The 21,616-nt window shown below is 41.4% G+C and overlaps 1 protein-coding gene across 3 annotated transcripts in view; it reads right to left on the bottom strand.

The window, feature by feature from the left end:
- Nucleotides 1-21,616, bottom strand: part of tdp1 (tyrosyl-DNA phosphodiesterase 1) — an 81,335-nt gene that overhangs the window by 57,108 nt on the left and 2,611 nt on the right. For all 3 annotated transcript variants that reach the window (XM_014196409.2, XM_014196417.2, XM_045718414.1), the window contains exons 5-10: nt 18,150-18,246; nt 17,624-17,658; nt 13,657-13,749; nt 10,887-11,057; nt 10,623-10,701; nt 10,295-10,471 (exon numbers count right to left, since the gene is read on the bottom strand). In XM_014196409.2, coding sequence (XP_014051884.2) covers nt 10,295-10,471; nt 10,623-10,701; nt 10,887-11,057; nt 13,657-13,749; nt 17,624-17,658; nt 18,150-18,246 — 652 coding nt within the window. The remainder of the gene's footprint in view (nt 1-10,294; nt 10,472-10,622; nt 10,702-10,886; nt 11,058-13,656; nt 13,750-17,623; nt 17,659-18,149; nt 18,247-21,616) is intronic.

The following is a 21,616-nucleotide window of genomic DNA, read 5'->3' on the forward strand; positions in this document are numbered from 1 at the left end:
CTGGAGAGAAGTGGCTTCTTTGCTGCCCTTCTTGACACCAGGCCATCCTACAAAAGTCTTTACCTCACTGTGCGTGCAGATGCACTCACACCTGCTTGCTGCCATTCCTGAGATAGCTCTGTACTGGTGGTGCCCCGATCCCTTGGCTGAATCAACTTTAGGAGACGGTCCTGACATGTCAGCTGGTCCTTTTGTGGCAGGGCTGAAATGCAGTGGGGGATTTTTTTGGGGGGGGATTCAGTTCATTTGCATGGCAAAGAGGGACTATGCAATTAATTGCAATTCATCTGATCACTCTTCATAACATTCTGGAGTATATGCAAATTGCCATCATACAAACTGAGGCAGCAGACTTTGTGAAAATTAATATTTGTTTTGGCCACAACTGTGTGTATGCATGTATGCATGCATGCTGAGCAAGAGGACAAGTCCAATGTATGCACGCACACACACACACACACACACACACACACACACACACCCTCCTCACTGTTGATGTTGAGACTGGTGTTTTGTGGGTACTATTTAATGAAGCTGCCAGTTGAGGACTTGTGTGGCATCTGTTTCTCAAACTAGACACTAATGTACTTGTCCTCTTGCTCAGTTGTGCACTGGGGCCTCCCACTCCCCTTTACATTCTGGTTAGAGCCAGTTTGCGCTGTTCCGTGAAGGGAGTAGTACACAGCATTGTACGAGATCTTCAGGTTCATGGCAGTTTCTTGCATGGAATAGCCTTCATTTCTCAGAACAACAATAGACTACGAGTAGACTAGCTGACGAGTTTCAGAAGAAAGTTCTTTGTTTCTAGCCATTTTGAGCCTGAAATTGAACCCACAAATGCTGATGCTCCAGATACTCAACTAGTCTAAAGGCCAGTTTTATTGCTGATTTAAATCAGCACAACAGTTTACAGCTGTGCTAACATAATTGAAAATGGGTTTTCTAATGATCAATTAGAGTTTTAAAATTATAAACTTGGATTAGCTAACACAACGTGCCATTGGAACACAGGAGTGATGGTTGCTGATAATGGACCTCTGTACGTTTATGTAGATATTCCATTCAAAATCAGCCGTTTCCAGCTACAATAGTCATTTACAACATTAACAATGTCTACACCGTATGTCTGATCAATTGATGTTATTTTAAATGGAGAACAAAAAGTGATTTTGTTTAAAAAACAAGGACATTTCTAAGTGACCCCAAACTCTTGAACGGTAGTGTATAAACTCAGAAAAAAATAAACGTCCTCTCACTGTCAACTTCATTTATTTTCAGCAAACTTAACATGTGTAAATATTTGTGTGAACATAACAGTCAACAACAGAGAAATAAACAGAACAAGGTCCACAGACATGTGACAAACAGAAATGGAACAATGTGTCCCTGAACAAAGGGGGGGTCGAAATCAAAAGTAACAGTCGGTATTTGTTGTGGCCACCAGCTGCATTCAGTACATCTCCTACTCATGGACTGCACCAGATTTGCCAGTTCTTGCTGTGAGATGTTACCCCGCTCTTCCACCAAGGCACCTGCAAGTTCCCGGACATTTCTGGGGGTAATGGCCCTAGCCCTCACCCTCCGAGCCAACAGGTCAAAGACGCGCTCAATGGGATTGAGATCTGGGCTCTTCGCTGGCCATGGCACAACACTGACATTCCTGTCTTGCAGGAAATCACGCACAGAACAAGCAGTACGGCTGGTGGCATTGTCATGCTGGTCATGTCAGGATCATGTCAGGATGAGCCTGCAGGAAGGGTAGCACATGAGGGAGGAGGATGTCTTCCCTGTAACGCACATTGTTGAGATTGCCTGCAATGACAACAAGCTCAGTCCGATGATGCTGTGACACACCGCCCCAGACCATGATGGACACTCCACCTCCAAATCAATCCCGCTCCAGTGGACAAGCCTCGGTGTAATGCTCATTCCTTCGACGATAAAAGCGAATCCGACCATCACCCCTGGTGAGACAAAACCGCGACTCGTCAGAGAAGAGCGCTTTTCGCCAGTCCTGTCTGGTCCAGCGACGGTGGATTTGTGCCCATAGGCGACGTTGTTGCCGGTGATGTCTGGTGAGGACCTGCCTTACAACAGGCCTACAAGCCCTCAGTCCAGCCTCTCTCAGCCTATTGCGGACAGTCTGAGCACTGATGGAGGGATTGTGCGTTCCTGGTGTAACTCGGGCAGTTGTTGATGCCATCCTATACTTGTCCTGCAAGTGTGATGTTCGGATGTACCGATCCTGTGCAGGTGCTGTTACACGTGGTCTGTCACTGCGAGGACGATCAGCTGTCCGTCCTGTAGCACTGTCTTAGGTGTCTCACAGTACGGACATTGCAATTTATTGCCCTAAGGCACGTTCACGCAGATGAGCAGGGACCCTGGGCATCTTTCTTTTTTCCAGAGACAGTAGATAGGACACTAAAGAGGCCTAAGTTTTCATAACTGTGACCTTAATTGCGTACCGTCGGTAAGCTGTTAGTGTCTTAACGACCGTTCCAAGGTGCATGTTCATTAATTGTTTATGGTTAATTGAACAAGCATGGGAAACAGTGTTTAAACCCTTTACAATCAAGATCTGTGAAGTTATTTGGATTTTTACGAATTATCGTTGCAAGACAGGGTCCTGACAAAGGGATGTTTCTTTTTTTGCTGAGTTTATATGAAAAATAAAACACTAATATATCTTCATTAAATAAGTATTCATCCCCTGAGTCAATACATGTTAGAATCACCTTTGGCAGTGACTACAGCTGTGAGCCTCTCTGAGTAAGTCTCTCAGAGCTTTGCACACCTGGATTGCACAATATTTGCACATTATTATTTTTTTTAATTCTTCAAGCTCAGTCAAATTGGTTGTTGATCATTGCTAGACAGCCATTTTCAAGTCTTGCCATAGATTTCCAAGATGATTTAAGTCAAAACTGTAACTAGGCCATTCAAGAACATTCAATGTCGTTTTGGTAAGCAACTAAAGTTTATATTTGGTCTTGTGTTTTAGGTTATTGTTCTGCTGAAAGGTGAATGTGTCTCCCAGTGTCTGGTGGAAAGCAGACAACCAGGTTTTCATCTAGCATTTTGCCTGTGCTTAGCTACTCCGCTTCTTTTAATCATAAAAAACTCCCTAGTCCTTGCCAATGACAAGCATACCGATAACATGACGCAGCCACCACCATGCTTGAAAATATGAAGAGTGGTACTCAGTGTTGTGTTGGATTTGCCCCAAACACTGTATTGCCAAATTATTTTCAGTTTTACTTTAGTGCCTTATTGCAAACAGAATGCATGTTTTGGAATGTGTGTATTCTGTACAGGCTTCCTTTTCACTCTGCCAATTAGGTTAGCATTGTGGAATAACTACAATGTTGTTGTAGTTGTTTTCTACTATCACAGCCATTTGAGTGTTTAAATTCACCGTTGGCCTCACGGTGAAATCCCTGAGTGGTTTCCTTCCTCTCTGGCAACTGAGTTAGGAAGTACGCCTGTATCTTTGTAGTGACTGGGTGTATTGACACACCATCCAAAGTGTAGTTAATAACTTCACCATGTTCAAAGGGATATTAAAAACTGTCCGTTTTTTTTTTTACCCATCTACCAAAAGGTGCACTTCTTTGCATACCATTGGATAACTTCCCTGGTCTTTGTGGTTGAATCTGTGTTTGTAATTCACCACTCGACTGAGGGACCTTACAGATAATTGTATGTGTGGGGTACAGAGATTAAGTAGTCATTCAAAAATCATGTTAAACACTATTATTATGCAGAGTGTGAATCCATGCAACTTACGTGACTTAAGCACATTTCTACTGCTGAACATAGCTTGCCATAACAAATGGGTTGAATACTTAACTACTTAAAGCATTTCAGCTTCTCATTTTGTATTAATTTGTAAAAAAAAAACAAAAAAACAGTTCCACTTTGACATTATGGGGTATTGTGTGTATGCCAGTGAAAGAAAATCTCAATTTACAATTCAGGCTGTAACACAACAAAATGTAGAAAAAGTCAAGGGGTGTGAATACTTCCTGAAGGCATTGTATACAACAATATTATAAAACTGGACGTACCCTGATAACACAACGGTAACGTTTCTACATTATCATTTCAGTTATTTCCGAATCATGGTCGTGAATAATTTGATGTTACTGAACGCTACAATACAACACCATACAATAGGAATACAACGATATGGAACATTGTGTTGTTGATGCATTTGCAGTAAGTAGGTTACAGCAGTCACTTGTTTGCTTTCAATTTCATGTCCCAACATTATTGTGTTCAGACGACTGGGACTGCTTCGCATAATAACTAGTAAACAACAATATGTAGAATAGAGATGAAATAAGATGATCTATTTCTGTCAGGTAATGTGGTGGGTTGGACAACAGAGGAAAGATCCTCACACAAACGCAGGTGAACGCACACATAGATTGTGCTCGAGCTAGCACAAACAAGGAGACAAAACAGCACGCACACACCAAAAATCACACATCCCAATGATTCCACCCAGGTCTCTCTAACACACACACACAACTCGTCTGAATGATAGTTTTAATGAAACCAGCGGGGACCCCGAGTTAAAGGCCAGGAGCATCATTTAAAAACGGTTGCATTAATTTTACACTAAATTTCTACATGTACCATTACTGAAAAGACTGCGCACCACAAAAAGATCTTGATTTATAAACCTGGTGCATGCCATACATACACGTTTCCCGTTATAAAATCAGACATGTCGTAAAACGGTGCACGGGGGAACGTGCATTATAACGCCACCTTAAAAACATGCATCATTCACCTTTTATGGTGAAGAGAAAAAAAACGGTTTGTTTTTTCTTTGTATTTTCTTCTACCAGATCTATTGTGTTATATTCTCCTACATTCAATTCACATTTCCACAAACTTCAAAGTGTTTCCTTTCAAATGGTGCCAAGAATATGCATATCCTTGCTACAGGCAGTTCGATTTGGTATGTCATTTTTTGCGAAAATTGAAAAAAGAAGAATCCCTAAGAAGATATGGTGTGTTGAGTGCTCTTCTAGCCCAATGCTGTTCTTTTAACTAAGGCACCTGAGTCTTGAGTGGATACAGTAACTTTAATAATATTTGCATGTGTGGTTTTAAAGCACTGTACTGCTTTAATGCTACATCAATGATGTAGATAAAGACTGGATTGCTGACACTAAGTATTGGCCATTGAGAAGCTTTGAATCCATTTTGTCACTCCCCAGTAGGAGCAGTCCTCTATAGGAATGAATAGAATTATACAGTATTTCAATTAAAATGTTTCAAGGACAAAATTATATGTATTTAAAGTATTTTTGTTGTGGTGGGGACAGTAACATTAGTAATCTCAAAATTATACATTAAGTAAAATATTTTAATATATTTAATGTTTTATTTTTATATTTAGCTTACATAATATAATTAAAAAGTATATATTAAGGCAGGGATGGGCAACTTTGATGAATTGGAACTCTTCATGAGGGGCCGCGGTGGCTCGTGGGTCTGCGTACCCACATCCAAAACCCACACAAACACTTCTACTAATTTAGCCATGGGGCGGAGAGAAAAATTAACAGTATTACAGATCATTTCCTGCAATTCTACACTTTTTGCAATAGGGTGGAGACAAATGTTTTCCGTTTTTAATATAGCTGATGATCAATGCCCCCCCCCACCAGTCGGTAATTCGACCATGCTTACTACAATTTTAGATAGCTGGCCACTAGACTACTGTACCAATCGGGGGGGGAAAATGCTGACATGGCAGAGCTTTGGATTTTAGTTTATTTTTAAAATCACAAAAAAAAAAAATCTAACAACTACTCTGATCAGAATTGGATTAAGCAGCGGTGCTGATGCAGTGCACAGCAGGGCAGTGTATGGCTGACATTGTGTAAATTGCCTATATTCCTATAGCCCATTTTAATAAATATGTTGTATTTACACAAAGCAAGGGATTTTCTATTTTCTCTCCATTTTATATGAACATGACTTGGCCTATTAAGCCACTTTTAGTTTAACGCAGGCTAGATTTCTCCTGCCGTGCTATTTCATGATCAAACAAAATAATCTAACAGAGTTCTAGGCTCTCTCAGAAAGTTAAGTTGTTTTTGAATAACCCCAAAACATGGGAAGCCAAAAGGTAATAATGAGAACAGCAAGATATAAAAAATCAAATGAGAAATTTGAACAAGCGTTACCGCTGAGCAAAGCATTATAGGACAGGAATTATGCATACAAGACCAGAAAAATATCCTTCCTTGCCATAGCAAACCAGACGGCCAAAAGCCTAATCCTACTAACTGAAATATCATTAAAGCATTAAGACAAATGAAAGTATTTTCCAAATTATTCAAATAAAAAAAGTGTTTAATGTCCGAAAGCTGTAGCTTTTAAGAATAATAATTATAAAAATCTGAGTCTATGCTATTCTCATTCACAGATTTATTTTGAATGACAACTATTTTAGGCCACAAGAAGTGAAATTGAGCAAACAATACTAGAAAAATCTGATGAGGAGTCAAAAGAAAAAGAATTTAGGCAACAGCTGAGGGAAGCTTATGAAAGAAATGCGTAGTTGGCTTAGGCCTATTGCCATATTATTCTAGCAATGTGCAACCTTACCTACAACACATATAGTATCCTAGGCCTAATAAGAGAAAGGGATGAGGATAAAATGCAAAACAGTTTCTAATTATGCAGTTTTGAGGACAGCAGAGACTGCAGCCCAGGCTGACTCACTCGCTCTACTTTTTTTGTACAATATTTTGAATGGCCGCTAGGGGGCGATAACATTATGCATGGCAGGGGTGTCAAACTCATTCCGTGGAGGGCCTAGTGTCTGCTGGTTTTGGCTTTTTCATTTCAAATAAGACCTGAGCTGTGTTCAAATACTCATACTAACCGCAATAACTGTGCTATTTGTGATGTAAATTGATTATATAGCATGCTTATTGGTCAGAGTATGGATATAGTTAGTATGCCAAAAAGTTCCCGGATGTTGTACATTAGCCAAAATACAAAGTATACAAGCAGTGGCACTATTTCCGTGCTTTTAGAGCCCATCATGCAATTCTTCAGAAAATGGGCGGTTTGAAATTGGCGATTTGAAGAAAATTGCTGAATATATACAGCCGAAGTCCAACGAGAGCAGATACAAATTCATTGCTTTAACTAATTATGACAAAAGTTTAGAAAATGTTGAGCAATGTAATAAAGTAATGACTTTTCAAATAAGTTACGTTACACGTTATGTTGGCTGACAATTTATTAGCTACGCTATCATAACGAACCACATATCATTACAGCAATATGTACCGGTATGTCAGCTAGCTACCTAACGTTAGTTGTCTACTAATATATCAAACTTGCCAGTATATTAACTATAGGGTAACTACTCAATCTTTATTTACTTGATTATTCCCGTCATTCTTAGCTTAGCTAAATAGTATAGTCGTTGTGCGTTCTCAATGGACATTCGGGTGCTTTTGTAAATTCTCTCGGGCTATCTGCTCCGATTTCTGAGCACTCTCGTTTGAGTGTACCAGAGCGCAGAATAACTGATGAATTTACGAACACTCAACCTTCGTTGAATATGGCCGGTGTCAGTAAACATCAGCAAAGTTAGTCACCACACTCTGGATAACATGTAAACAGCCTAACCAGCTCTGCTAGGGTGAGTAAAATGGTCAGAGTGAGGTGTTTTCTCATTTGTGTTTGGAAGTAGCTAGCCAACGTTAGCCAGTTAGCTTGGGTGCTTGACTGCCATTCTAAGGTCAGAACGCTCAGATCAACCATACTCCGTCCAGTGTGCGCTCTGAACGCTCAGAGAGCAAAACGCTCTGAATTTACAAACTGACAATTTGACTACACTCTGGCACTCCAGATTGAATTTAACCTGTTTGGGATAGGGGGCAGTATTTTCACGGCCGGATAAAAAACGTACCCAATTTAATCTGGTTACTACTCCTGCCCAGAAACTAGAATATGCATATAATTAGTAGATTTGGATAGAAAACACTAAAGTTTCTAAAACTGTTTGAATGGTGTTTGTGAGTATAACAGAACTCATATGGCAGGCCAAAACCTGAGACGATTCCATACAGGAAGTGCCCTGTGTGACAATTTGTCGTCCTTCTGTAGCATCTCTATCAAAAATACAGCATCTGTGCTGTAATGTGACATTTTCTAAGGCTTCAATTGGCTCTTAGAAGGCGCCAGAAAGTGTAATGGGGTGTCTGCAGTCTCTGGGCGAAGTACAGCAGCTCTGTTTGTGAGTGGTCAGGCTGGGAACAGTGACACTGGAGATGCGCGTCCACGAGACTGCTCCATTTTTTTCTTTCAGCCTTTAAAAGAATACAACGTCGCCCGGTTGGAATATGATCTCTATTTTATGAGAAAAATAGCATAAAAATTGATTTTAAACAGCGTTTGACATGCTTCGAAGTACGGTAATGGAATATTTTGAATTTTTTTGTCAGGAAATGCACTCGCGTGTCACCCTTCGGATTGTGACCTGAACGCACGAACAAAACGGAGCTATTTGAATATAACTATGGATTATTTGGAACCAAAACAACATTTATTGTTGAAGTAGAAGTCCTGGGAGTGCATTCTGACGAAGAACAGCAAAGGTAATCCAATTTTTCTTATAGTAAATCTGAGTTTGGTGAGGGCCAAACTTGGTGGGTGTCAAATTACCTAGCCATGATGGCCGGGGGCTATGTACTCAGAATATTGCTAAATGTGCTTTCGCCGAAAAGCTATTTTAAAATCTGACACCGCGATTGCATAAAGGAGTTCTGTATCTATAATTCTTAAAATATTGTAATGTTTTTTGTGAACGTTTATCATGAGTAATTTAGTAAATTCACCGGAAGTATGCTAGTTCTGAACATCACATGCTAATGTAAAAAGCTGTTTTTTGATATAAATATGAACTTGATTGAACAAAACATTTATGTATTGTATAACATAATGTCCTAGGAGTGTCATCTGATGAAGATCAAAGGTTAGTGCTGCATTTAGCTGTGGTTTTGGTTTTTGTGACATATATGCTTGCTTTGAAAATAGCTGTGTGATTATTTTTGGCAGGGTACTCTCCTGACATAATCTCATGTTTTGCTTTCGCTGTAAAGCCTTTTTGAAATCGGACAATGTGGTTAGATTAACGAGAGTCTTGTCTGTAAAATAGTCATATGTTTGAGAAATTGAAGTTATAGCATTTTTTAGGTATTTGTATTTCGCGCCACGCTCTACCATTGGATATTGGTGAGGCGTTCCGTCTGTCCCTAAAAGGTTTTAAGACAACACCCAAAGTTGTAAAATGTGTAGCTAGTAATATGTTATGCTAACAAGCTAGCAAGAGGTTGCATAGCAACAGCATCAACTAGTACGCTCAACTGAAAGGATACTGTTCGTTTACAGTATACTAAAATTAACTAATAGTATATGTATTTGTATATACTCATTAAGTATGTAGTATACAGTATGTTTGTATGGGTATTCGAACACAGCTCTAGACAACCAGGTGAGGGGAGTTCCTTACTAATCAGTGACCTTAATTCATCAATCAAGTACAAGAAAGGAGCAGCGCCCAATATCAGTCATCTAGTGTATATATAAATCATTGAATGCCACCAGGGCCAGCTCCAGCCTTTTGGGGGCCTGAAGCGATATTTGGTTGGGGGAGCCCCCCACCTCGCTGGCAAAACATTATAGTGACCCCCCTCTTAACAGAGGAGAGAAAATGTTGCAGTTTAAAGGCAAATTCTATAATTCTACACATTTTGCCAAAGGGCAGAGAGAACATTTTGAAACTTTATAACTAACATCATGCAATTGTACACATTTTGCCATGGGGTAGAGACATTTTTGCCGTTTAAAAGCTAATTTCCTGCAATTCTACACATTTTTCCATGACTTATGCCATGTTAATATGATATCTGACTGAGAGTGACTAACAAAATCACAATGGGGGCCCTCTGGAGGTCAGGGCCCCTTGGCACGTGCCCTGCGTGGCTGGTTGGTAATTTGGCTATAATTATAACAAGGTTTAGATACTAACTTACCAATCTAAAAAATGTTTGCTGACATGGGCTAATTGAGTCACTGTCATAACTAACCAAATTTCGAACCCTTGTGTATTCAGGGCCGGTGCTGATTGCCACCCTCTCTAGTGTGGCCAGTTAGAGACGATAGAGTTACAGTGGCAGGTTTTTGGAAAGTACCAACTAAATATATACAGAGGGGGACTAGTACAATATGGGTGTTTTATAGAACGTACCAAGTGCATGGGGGGATCTGGGCGAAGAGACGATTTGCCCAGGGTGGTCAGAGTGCGCTGGAACTCCCCTGCCAGCCACTTGGTCTTGTCCACCCCCATGGAGCCGATGCTGGAGAACTGACCAATGACAGGCCACTTCTCTTCGTTGGGGATGGGCCGTGTGTGGTCGTGCAACAGCTATACAAGAGAGAGAGACAGAGACAGGGTCAGAACTGAGGAAAACACGGGTTAGTGCTGGGCTGGAACAAAAGCCTGCAAACAAAATGCAGCCATCCAACCCCGATATAGAGCATAATGTATAAGATAGAAGCAAGAGAAGAACTCTTACTTTTCTCAACCTCAGGTGACCCCATCTCTCCATGTCTGAGCCCAAGTACCTCCCTGGAGTGGAACCTATCAGATACACCCTGAGGAGAAGAGAGGAGGAGCTGTCAACATCTCACATGGGTCCAGTTCAGTTGGCATGAAGTGGGGAAACCCCCCCCCAAAAGAAAAAAAGAGTTATTATGGACACGCTAGTACCTAATATGTGTCAAATGTTTTCAGCTGTGTCGTGCCAATAGAACATGATCATCGTTCAACATAGTCTCACCTGGTCTCAGACAGGTCATGCTCTCTGATCCTCTGGATCCAGTCTGTGATTTCGGGGGCACGATAGGCCCCCAGGTACTCCAGGAGGTCCCGCTTGAAAAGGGTGGGAGACTCCCCCGCTGTCTCTGGACTCCCTTTGGGTAACCGTAAATACAGAGGACTCATCCACAACCTGAGACACACACACACAGAGAAAGATACTGTCACAATACAACATCTGATAAATATTACTGCACACATTACAATAATACAACCCCTAGTCATCAGTGTTCTGATGAATCCCCATGAGCCTGCATTTCCCCTCAGGGGGATCAATTACGTGTTTTTCATTCATCATTCTAAACAAAATAAACACAGCGAGACAATCTCACAACATCAACACACCCTGCATAATATTTCCTTAGTCATCCGCAGCATGAGAGAGGCTGAAAGCCAGGGTGGGGTGACAGACATTGCAAGCGTGTGTGATGTGACTAGGGATGCACGATATATCGGTGAGCATATCGGAATCGGACGATATTAGCTAAAGAATGCTAACATCGGCCTGATGTGTAGTTTAACGGCGATGTCAAAGCTGACGTGCATACCTATATAACGTAGGTAGATGACGTAATGACGGCACGAAAAATACAGCGCTACACGTGCAACACAGCATTCCTAACCTAGCCCACAATGTCTGCTGTGTGGATCTATCTTGAAGTTTCATTTGAAGGTGATTCACCCCCAGACGTTCAGCGACTACTTAGAACAAAAGCACAAAAAATTTAAAAAACTAAGCGCACACTTCCAACAACTAAACAAGTTCAAGTCGAGCAGTCATTTGAAAGAGTAAGACAATTTCAGCGAGACAACTCAAAGGCGAAATCCATTAACGCCAAGATAATGGAATTCATTGCCCTTGACAATCAACCATTCTCTGTCGTGGATGATGTTGGCTTTTGCCGAATGGTCGAGCACCTCGAGCCCCGGTACACACTACCAAGTAGGCGCTATTTTTCAGATGTTGCCCTACCAGAGTTACACAGTATTGTTGAAACGCACATCCATGAGCTACTGCTTTCAGCTTCACAACTGACATTTGGACCAGCAATGGTGGGTCGATGAGGATTTCGTACTGAGGAAAGCCATATTGCATGCTCAGGAATGTGCTGGTTCTCATACCGCTGCTGCCATTTCAATGGCATTTGACAACATGTTTGAAACTCGGAAACATGAACACAATCCTAGCTCCATTCGAACAACCGACTCGAGAAATAAACTCATCAACTGCGTCTGCAGCAGACGTTAAACCCTCTGTCATGGCATTGAAACGCCTGCTCAACAAAACTTCCGACACAGACCGTAGGGTTAAAACTTGAAAAAGTACTTCAAGTTTTCTCTCTGAGCCTCTTTACTGTGTCGCCACCATGCTCGATGCTAGGTACAAGGACCGCTACTTCGATGCAGACAAGAAACAGGATTTACGTGACATGTTACAGACACAGCTGGACACGGACACAGTGACAGTGCACACCGAGGAAGAAAGGCCACGGACAGACACAGCTGAAACTTCACTGCTTGACATGCATGATGAAATCCTGGTTGAGAATGAAACGACTGAACAAATGTACAACAAAACAGCACAGCAAGTAAGGGAAAGAAATTGGTTTTGATTATGTTTTACTGGTATTGAGGACATGCATAAATGCCAACAAAATAACTTTTTGGCCAGTGTGCGTTTCAACTATTTAACTGTACTAGAACGCTTAAAAGGCAGCAAAAAAAATTATATTGGTTATAGGAATTAGGATTTTGGCAAGGAAAATATCAGATATTGGTATCGGCCAAAAAGGTCACAGCGGTGCATCCCTAGATGTGACCCCAATGACAGGGAAGGCTGCTACAAAATAGAACAAAACAGAGCTCATCAATATGTATTCCAGACACCAGGAAGCCATTCTAGGTAGATGCCAAAACCATATATATACTACAACTACTTCAACATGATGATCAGATTGAGAGAGTAAAAGTGAATGTGATTTTTGAGAGTATCTCTGTGTGTGTGGAGAGACAGGGAGAGAAGAGAGAGTGAGAAACCGTATTCAGGTAAGGGAGGAGTTCGGCAGAGGAGAAGCCAAACTATAGTTCTGTAAATGCTGCTCTCTCTGTAAGTCTCTCTAATGGAACTGGTTTCAAGGGTTAGGGAGAGGGAGTAGAAAGTCAATGATCTGAGGGATCAGCTGAATGAAAGAATAAAACAAAAAATGGGATGATTACATCTCTACTGTTTGTGTAAGAGAGTAGAGAGATGAACTGCAGAGATACTGAATAGGCCTATGTGTTTCTGTAAAATAAATCAGGGCAGGTTCCTTCCTATGAAAGGTTTTGGCCCCCAAAAGATGAAGAACTTGTTCCCCGTTACTATTTGGGTACAAAATGCACCTCATTTCAGCTTGCTGAGTGAGTTGTCATGGAAACCAAGAGAAAATGTGATATTAACGTGGGAATGAATAGGCATCACGACGACAGCTATTCAACTCAGATATGAGACTAATGTTGTTGTTTTTTTAAACCACAAACGAACAACTTTAAAGACACCTGGTTCTCCGGCAATGCAAGAAACCGGGGAAAAAACAGGAAATCAATAACTTAATAATTAACAACAGAATTATGAAGTTGAAGTTCACCTTATCTCAACTGAGAGTGTTGAAACTGTCCCCTAGCATAGCAATCAGTCTTAACCAGACTATAGAAACGGTAGCCTTCAAACATGGCCACTGTCAGAGACTCACCCCTGTGTTTTCTGGTACCAGTCTGCTCTGATCATGTTGGAGGTAAGGATGACCACTCTGAAGCCTTCCTCGTACCACAGCAACATCATCTTCCTGACAACACAAGATGGAGGACACGTCAATTTCAGACACAAACGTGCACGCAGATGCACCACACACATACAAACACACAGGCAACGTACAACTGAACCACAACAACATTCAACTTCAAGAGACTTTGCAGATTTGTATTCTGTATTCATCCAGTGAATCTGATTAAGATGCAACACCATCTTCACTGCTCTGTTTAGTATAATGTACCTCATGTATTATCAATGTACTGTATTATCAAACTCCTGAAACCTTCCTAAACCTCAGCTGGCGAATCTACCATACCTTTCCAGGGTCATTCATACAATCTATCCTGAAGCATTAATACAAAGTAATAGCCCTTATAGAACGAAGAGAGTACATAATGCACCATTTTGTAAGTCGCTCTGGATAAGAGCGTCTGCTAAATGACTTAAATGTAAATGTAAATGTATAATTCCACCACATCAGTATTCTGAGGGAGATACACACTAAGTGCATTTTAGCCACTAGGGCAATTTCACGCCAGGATGGCTCAAAGATATTTATGATGTTTTGGATTTTCCTGAAGTAAAATAAATAAAAGGTCCTTTGGGGGAAGAATGTTTGGCATAGCTTCAAAGTCTGTATTCAACATTACTATTGAGAAACAATTGATTCAAGTTTAAGAAAACGTGTGACATTTTGGCTGTACCCTGGGCATCTTTTTGGCCGTACCCTGGGCATCTTTCGGGCCTTACACAGGGCATCTTTCGGGCCTTACACAGGGCATCTTTCGGGCCTTACACAGGGCATCTTTCGGGCCTTACACAGGGCATCTTTCGGGCCTTACATAGGGCATCTTTTGGGCCTTACACAGGGCATCTTTTGGGCCTTACACAGGGCATCTTTTGGGCCTTAAACAACAATGAGTCTGTCGATGCTACAAAGCCAGTCTTGGTGCCATTTGAAACCTTACCGTGTGCTCTGAAATATGAGTAGTGTTAAAAATAACATTTCTTTACAGACAATTAAAAATATAAACGTAAATCTCTCAAAAGTACCCTTTTTGACAATATACTCCACAAGCACATTAATTTCCAGAGTGGGCTCTCTTTATACAAAAATTTGGCATTACAATGCATTCGGAAAGTATTCAGACCCCTTGACTTTTTCCACATTTTGTTAAGTTACAGCCTTATTCTAAAATTGATTAAATATTTTTTTCCCCTCATCAATCTACACACAATAGCCCATAATTACAAAGCAAAAACAGGTTGACATTTTTGCAAATGTATTAAAAATAAAAACTGAAATATCACATTTACATAAGTATTCAGACCCATTACTCAGTACTTTGTTGAAGCACATTTGGCAGCGATTACAGCCTTGAGTCTTCTTGGGTATGACTCTACAAGCTTGGCAAACCTGTATTTGGGGAGTTTCTCCCATTCCTCTCGGTAGATCCTCTCAAGCTCTGTCAGGTTGGATGGGGAGCTTCGCTGCAGAGCTACTTTCAGGTCTCTCCAGAGATGTTCGATCGGGTTTAAGTCCAGGCTCTGGCTGGGCCACTAAAGGACATTCCGAGACTTGTCCCGAAGCCACTCCTGCGTTGTCTTGGCTGTGTGCTTAGGGTCATTGTCCTGTTGGAAGGTGAACCTTCGCCCCAGTCTGAGGTCATGAGTGCTCTGGAGTAAGGATCTCCCTGTACTTTGCTACATTCATCTTCGCCTCGATCCTGAATCATCTCCCAGTCACTGCCGCTGAAAAACAACCCCACAGCATGATGCTGCCACCACGGTTCACTATAGGGATGGTGCCAGGTTTCCTACAGACGTGACGCTTGGCATTTAGGCCAAAGAGTTCAATCTTGGTTTCGTCAGACCAGATAATCTTGTTTCTCAAGCAGAGATGGTTGTCCTTCTGGAAGGTTCTCCAATCTCCACAGAGTACACTAGAGCTCTGTCAGAGTGACCATCGGGTTGTTGGTCACCTCCCTGACCAAGGCCCTTCTCCCCTGATTGCTCAGTTTGGCCGGGCGGCCAGCTCTAGGAAGAGTCTTGGTGGTTCCAAACTTCTTCCATTTAAAAATGGAGGCCACTGTGTTCTTGGGGACCTTCAATGCTAAAGAAATGTTTTGGTACCCTTGCCAAGATCTGTGCCTCGACACAATCCTGTCTCGGAGCTCTATGGACAATTCCTTCGACCTCACGGCTTGGTTTTTGCTCTGACATGCACTGTCAAATGTGGGAACTTATATAGACAAGTGTGTGCCTTTCCAAATCATGTCCAATCAATTGAATTTACCACAGGTGGACTCCAATCAAGTTGTAGAAACATCACAAGGATGATTAATGGAATCAGGGTGCACTGGAGCTCCATTTCTAGTCTCATAGCAAAGTGTCTGAATACTTATGTAAATAAGGTATTTTTGTTTACAACATTTGGAAAAATGTATAAAAACCTGTTTTTGCATTGCCGTTATGGGGTATTGTGTGTAGACTGCTGAGGATTTTTTTTTATATTTAATCAATTTCAGAATAAGGCTGAAAAGTAACAAAGTGTGGAAAAATTCAAGGGGTCTGAATGCTTTCCGAAGGAACTGTATTGGCCATTAAACAATCACAGCCCTCCTTTAGTATTGCACATTCAGCAAATCACCGTTTCCTTTGAATCCATTTTCCCATTCATTGTGTTGGTGGTGCGCATAAAATGTATGATAACTTACTTGCCATTCTGGCATGGAAATACCCAGCAGTTTAATGTGTTAAAACTCTATTGAACTGGAGGAGCTGAAGGTAACAAACACTTATGTTTCACAGACATTGGTTTGGTGTTTTTCAAAGTTTGAAAAATATACCATTAGATGCCTTTTAGAAACTCCAGGCAGCGAAATATATGAATGTCAAACACTCCTACGGAGACTAAATTGAGACCCTGTGTTAAGAGGATTTGAAAAATCCTTTCTATTAATCTCTTGGAGGAAAACCTCTTCATGATTCAATGAGACGAGAGGAGGAGAGAGAGCTCCTCTGATTGCTCATCTTGTTGTGTTTGTGACTGTGTGTATGTACCCCTCTGTGTATGTGTAGCCTGTGTGTGTGTGTGTGTGTGTGTGTGTGTGTGTGTGTATGCCTAACATTGTGTAAATAACTGTGTGTGTGTGTGTGTGTGTGTGTGTGTGTGTCTTCAGCCCGAGGTCGAACTAATCACGGAGCAGCAAAGTGCAACCCACCAGAGCAGACACGGGTGTTAGACGAGGATTATCTAGGCATCAATATTTTATTTACCCGCTACAGAAATCTTTCAAACTCTCTCAAAAACAGGGAGAGATCACCCCCGAGGCATCCAACCTCAGTCTCCACGTACCTGAATAAACCATAAGAATCATTCAACCCAGCGACAGGGGAGCAGGGAGAAATCAAACGTATAAATATGCAACAATGGAAACAGAGAGCGTTTAACACTTAGAATTAAAAACATAATAGTTAAGATGAAGACTTAAGCAGTGTTGCTCAGAGAGATCAGACGAAAGTAGCATGCAAAGTAGTTTCCCACGAATCAGTTATCATCTCATGTAACAGACAGACGTGGCTTTCAGTTGGTTCTCATGTTGACGTTTAGAGTAGTTATTGAGTGGTATAATGGTGGTGGAAAGGCGATAGTACAGAATACTGATGCAGGCTCACTTGGATGTTGAGTGGGGGTATGATAGGTGACTTTTGTGAGCTAGTTCTTCAGAGACCAACTAAACACGTTTACCTATGAAACCATATTCCGCTCAGGCCTTATGCGTCTCCACCGTTTGATGTAGAAAATAAGCATAACCAACTCAGTGGGACAATTCTTCAAAACTCCCGATCAAATTACAAAGGTACGTGGATGATATATGGTGCAAGGGGAGAAAAGGAACACTTACGTGTGGTGTGTTCCGAAAGCAATATCCAGTTTGGCCTGTTAGGAGACAAACAGGAAATCCAAATGAACACAGATGAGGCACTGGGATGGCTCATTAGGATAATGCATTACAGTTGGCTGACTAGCAGTAAGAGACTGCTTTTTGGTGATTAGGTAAATTACTTAACTTCAAAAACTTTTACAGAAGACTGTGATTTAAATAATACCTCAAAATAGGTCAGGAATGAAAGAATAGGAGAATGGAGCAGAAGAAATAGGCTAAGTCGATTTGATTCGTTTGAGTGTGTTGGGAGTCAATGTCTCTTATCAATGTCTCCCTCTGGTGGGCTACGGTGTAAATTACAATGTGACACAATATGAATATTTTTATGGGAAACAAGGGCAAGAGGAGAGTGAGAAGAAGGTAGAGGAGAAGTAGGCATGAGGAAAGTAAATTGAGATAAGAGGGGAAGCCCGGAAGAAGGGCAAGTAAAAAAAGAGGTTGCAGAGGAGAGGAGAAAAAGATAACAAGGTTAGAGATGTGTTACCTGGCAGAAGCGGACTTGACTGTACGGCTGGGCTTGCTGGAGCAGACGGGCCTTGGCCTCTCTCTTGTCTCCGTGGACAATCAGAACAGGCTTGTCTCTGTAGGACAGACAGGCCAGGGCATCACCTTCACCAGTAGTAATAGTAGCAGGGTTTAAACACATCAAATGACATTTTATTGGTTGAGCACACATACTTTGCAGATGTTATCACGGGTGTAGCGAAATGCTTATGTTACTAGCTCCAACAGTGCAGTAATAACTAACAATACACGCAAATCCCCCCCAAAAAGAAAAGGAATTAAGAAATATAGAAATACTAGAACAAGCAATGTCAGAGTCTGGAAAATAAATATATTCACTACAGTTCAAAAGGTTAGGGTCACTTAGAAATATATCTTTGTTTTTGAAAGAAAATCACATTTTTTGTCCATTAAAAAAACATCAAATTTATCAGAAATACAGTGTAGACATTGTTAATGTTGTAAATGACTATTGTAGCTGGAAACGGCTGATTTTTAATGGTATATCTACATAGGCGTACAGAGGCCCATTATCAGCAACCATCACTTCGGTGTTCTAATGGCACATTGTGTTAGCTAAGTTTATCATTTTAAAAAGCTAATTGATCATTACAAAACCCTTTTGCAATTATGTTAGCACAGGTGAAAACTGTTGTTCTGATTAAAGAAGAAAAAAACTGGCCTTTAGACTAGTTGAGTATCTGGAGCATCAGCATTTGTGGATTCGATTACAGGCTTAAAATGGCCAGAAACAAATAAACTTTCTTCTGAACCTCGCTGTGTACTACGCCTCACAAGTCCTCAACTGGCAGCTTCATTAAATAGTACCCGCAAAACACCAGCCTCAACGTCAACAGTGAAGAGGCGACTCCGGGATGCTGGCCAGAGTTCCTCTGGCCAGTGTCTGTGTTCTTTTGCCCATCTTAATCTTTTATTGTTCAGTCTGAGATATGGCTTTTTCTTTGCAACTCTGCCTAGAAGGCCAGCATCCCGGAGTCGCCTCTTCACTGTTGACGTTGAGATTGGTGTTTTGCGGGAACTACTAATGAAGCTGCCAGTTGAGGACTTGTGAGGCGTCTGTTTCTCAAACTAGACACTAATGTACTTGTCCTCTTTCTCAGTTGTGCACCGGGGCCTCACACTCCTCTTTCTATTCTGGTTAGAACCAGTTTGCGCTGTTCTGTGATGGGAGTAGTACACAGCATTGTAAGAGATCTTCGGTTTCTTGGAAATTTCTCTTATGGAATAGCCTTCATTTCTCAGAACAACAATAGACTGATGAGTTTCAGAAGAAAGTTGTTTGTTTCTGGCCATTTTGAGCCTGTAATCGAACCCACAAACGCTGATGCTCCAGATACTCAACTAGTCTAAAGAAGGCCAGTTTTATTGCTTCTTTAATCAGAACAGTTTTCAGCTGTGCTAACATAATTCCAAAAGGGTTTTCTAATGATCAATTAGTCTTTAAAATGATGAACTTGGATTAGCTAACAACGTGCCATTGGAACACAGGAGTGATGGTTGCTGATAATGGGCCTCTGTACACCTATGTAGATATTCCATTATTTTATTTTTTTAATCTGCCATTTCCAGCTACAGTAGTCATTTACAACATTAACAGTGTCTACACTGATGGCCTCCCGAGTGGCGCAGTGGTCTAAAGCTGCATCGCAGTGCTAGCTGTGCCACTAGAGATTCTGGATCCGAGTCCAGGCTCTGTCGCAGCCGGCCTCAACCGGGAGGCCCATGGAGCGGCGCACAATTGGCCCAGCATCGTCCGGGTTAGGGGAGGGTTTGGCCGGCAGGGATGTCCTTGTCTCATCGCGCACTAGCGACTCCTGTGGCGGGCCGGGCGCAGTGCACTGCTGACACGGTTGCCAGGTGTACGGTGTTTCCTCCGACACATTGGTGTGGCTGGCTTCCAGGTTGGATAGGCATTGTGTCAAGAAGCAGTTCGTCTTGGTTGGGTTGTGTTTCGGAGGATGCATGGCTCTCGACCTTCGGCTCTCCCGAGTCCGTACGGGAGTTGCAGCGATGAGACAAGACTGTAACTACTACCAATTGGGGAGAAAAAAGGGGTGAAAAAAATAAAATAAAAAAAAAATCATAAATAAAAACAATGTCTACACTGTAATTCTGATTAATTTAATGGACCATTTTTTTTGCTTTTCTTTCAAAAACTTTTGAACGTAGTGTATTTAGCTCATCTGGTAGACCCATGTCACTGTGAGGTGATTTTTAAAAGCACATACTGTTTTGATGATAAGTTTGATGTGATTTTTGAGAGCATTTGCATTGATGTCAGAGTGGTTAGAGGGACAACAGAGACATGAGTACCAGGCCATTAGAGACCTGATGATCATTAGCAACACATGTCCAGAGTGCATAAAAAGAGATTACGGTGACTCAACGGTCACCTAGGATTTTACTGCAGTCATGACTAATGACTGCCGGTGTGGCGGTAATACGGTCACTGCAACAGCTCTGATCTTGACTTGGAAGAGTTCCAGTGTTGGACAGCCATAGCCAGCTAAGCAACATGGCATCCCTCTCTGTTTGAGTCTGGTGTTTGAGTAGGTTAAACTAGCTAGCTACATTAGCTATCTAAGTAAGTGAATGTGAAAGTGTCAAAATACTAAATAGAGCTAGCTCTCTCTCACTACTCTTACATTTTTAAAGAAATTAATTTGTTAAACTGTTCAACTATTCTCTTTCTCTCTCTGAGTCAAATACTCACCACTTTGTATGCATTGCAGTGCTGGCTAGCTGTAGCTTATGTTTTTAGTACTACATTCATTCTCTGATCCTTTGATTGGGTGGACAACATGTCAGTTCATGCTGCAAGAACTGATAGGTTGGAGAACGTCCTCCGGAACGTGTCATAATTACTGTGTAAGTCTATGGAGGACGAAAATGAACTGTCCTCCGGCTACACCATGGTGCTACCCTACAGAGTGCTATTGAGGCTATTGTAAAACAGTGTGTTTTAATCAATTATTTGCTGACGTGAATATATTTAGTATAGTTTTATTTAAAAAGGATAACTTTAATGTTTCACTATTTTAAAAATAATGAAATTCACTGAGGAGGATGGCGGTCCCTTTCCTCTGATGAGCCTCCACAGGTTGCAGGCCGTTGGATGAAATTCTCCCGGAGAATTTGATGTTTTCGTCGGTTCGGCGTCCTCTTACACTAGCAAATCATGAGCCGATCACCACAGAATGCGGGTGTGTTCCCAAACCATATCGTTGGTGCTGTCTTTCGTGGGGAAAGACACCACATCTCAGTATGGAGCAAATTTCACAATGTATGTATCATCTTAGCTGGTAACTTTATTCCTTGTGACAGGTACATTTACTGCAGCATTAACCAGGTTTCCATCCAACCTTTTCATGTCAGATAAAAAAACGTCATGACAGGCCTGATGGAAACAGAAAATGTGTGTGTAAA

Source organism: Salmo salar, chromosome ssa01, assembly GCF_905237065.1.
Source record: "Salmo salar chromosome ssa01, Ssal_v3.1, whole genome shotgun sequence".
Classification (NCBI taxonomy): Eukaryota; Metazoa; Chordata; class Actinopteri; order Salmoniformes; family Salmonidae; genus Salmo; species Salmo salar.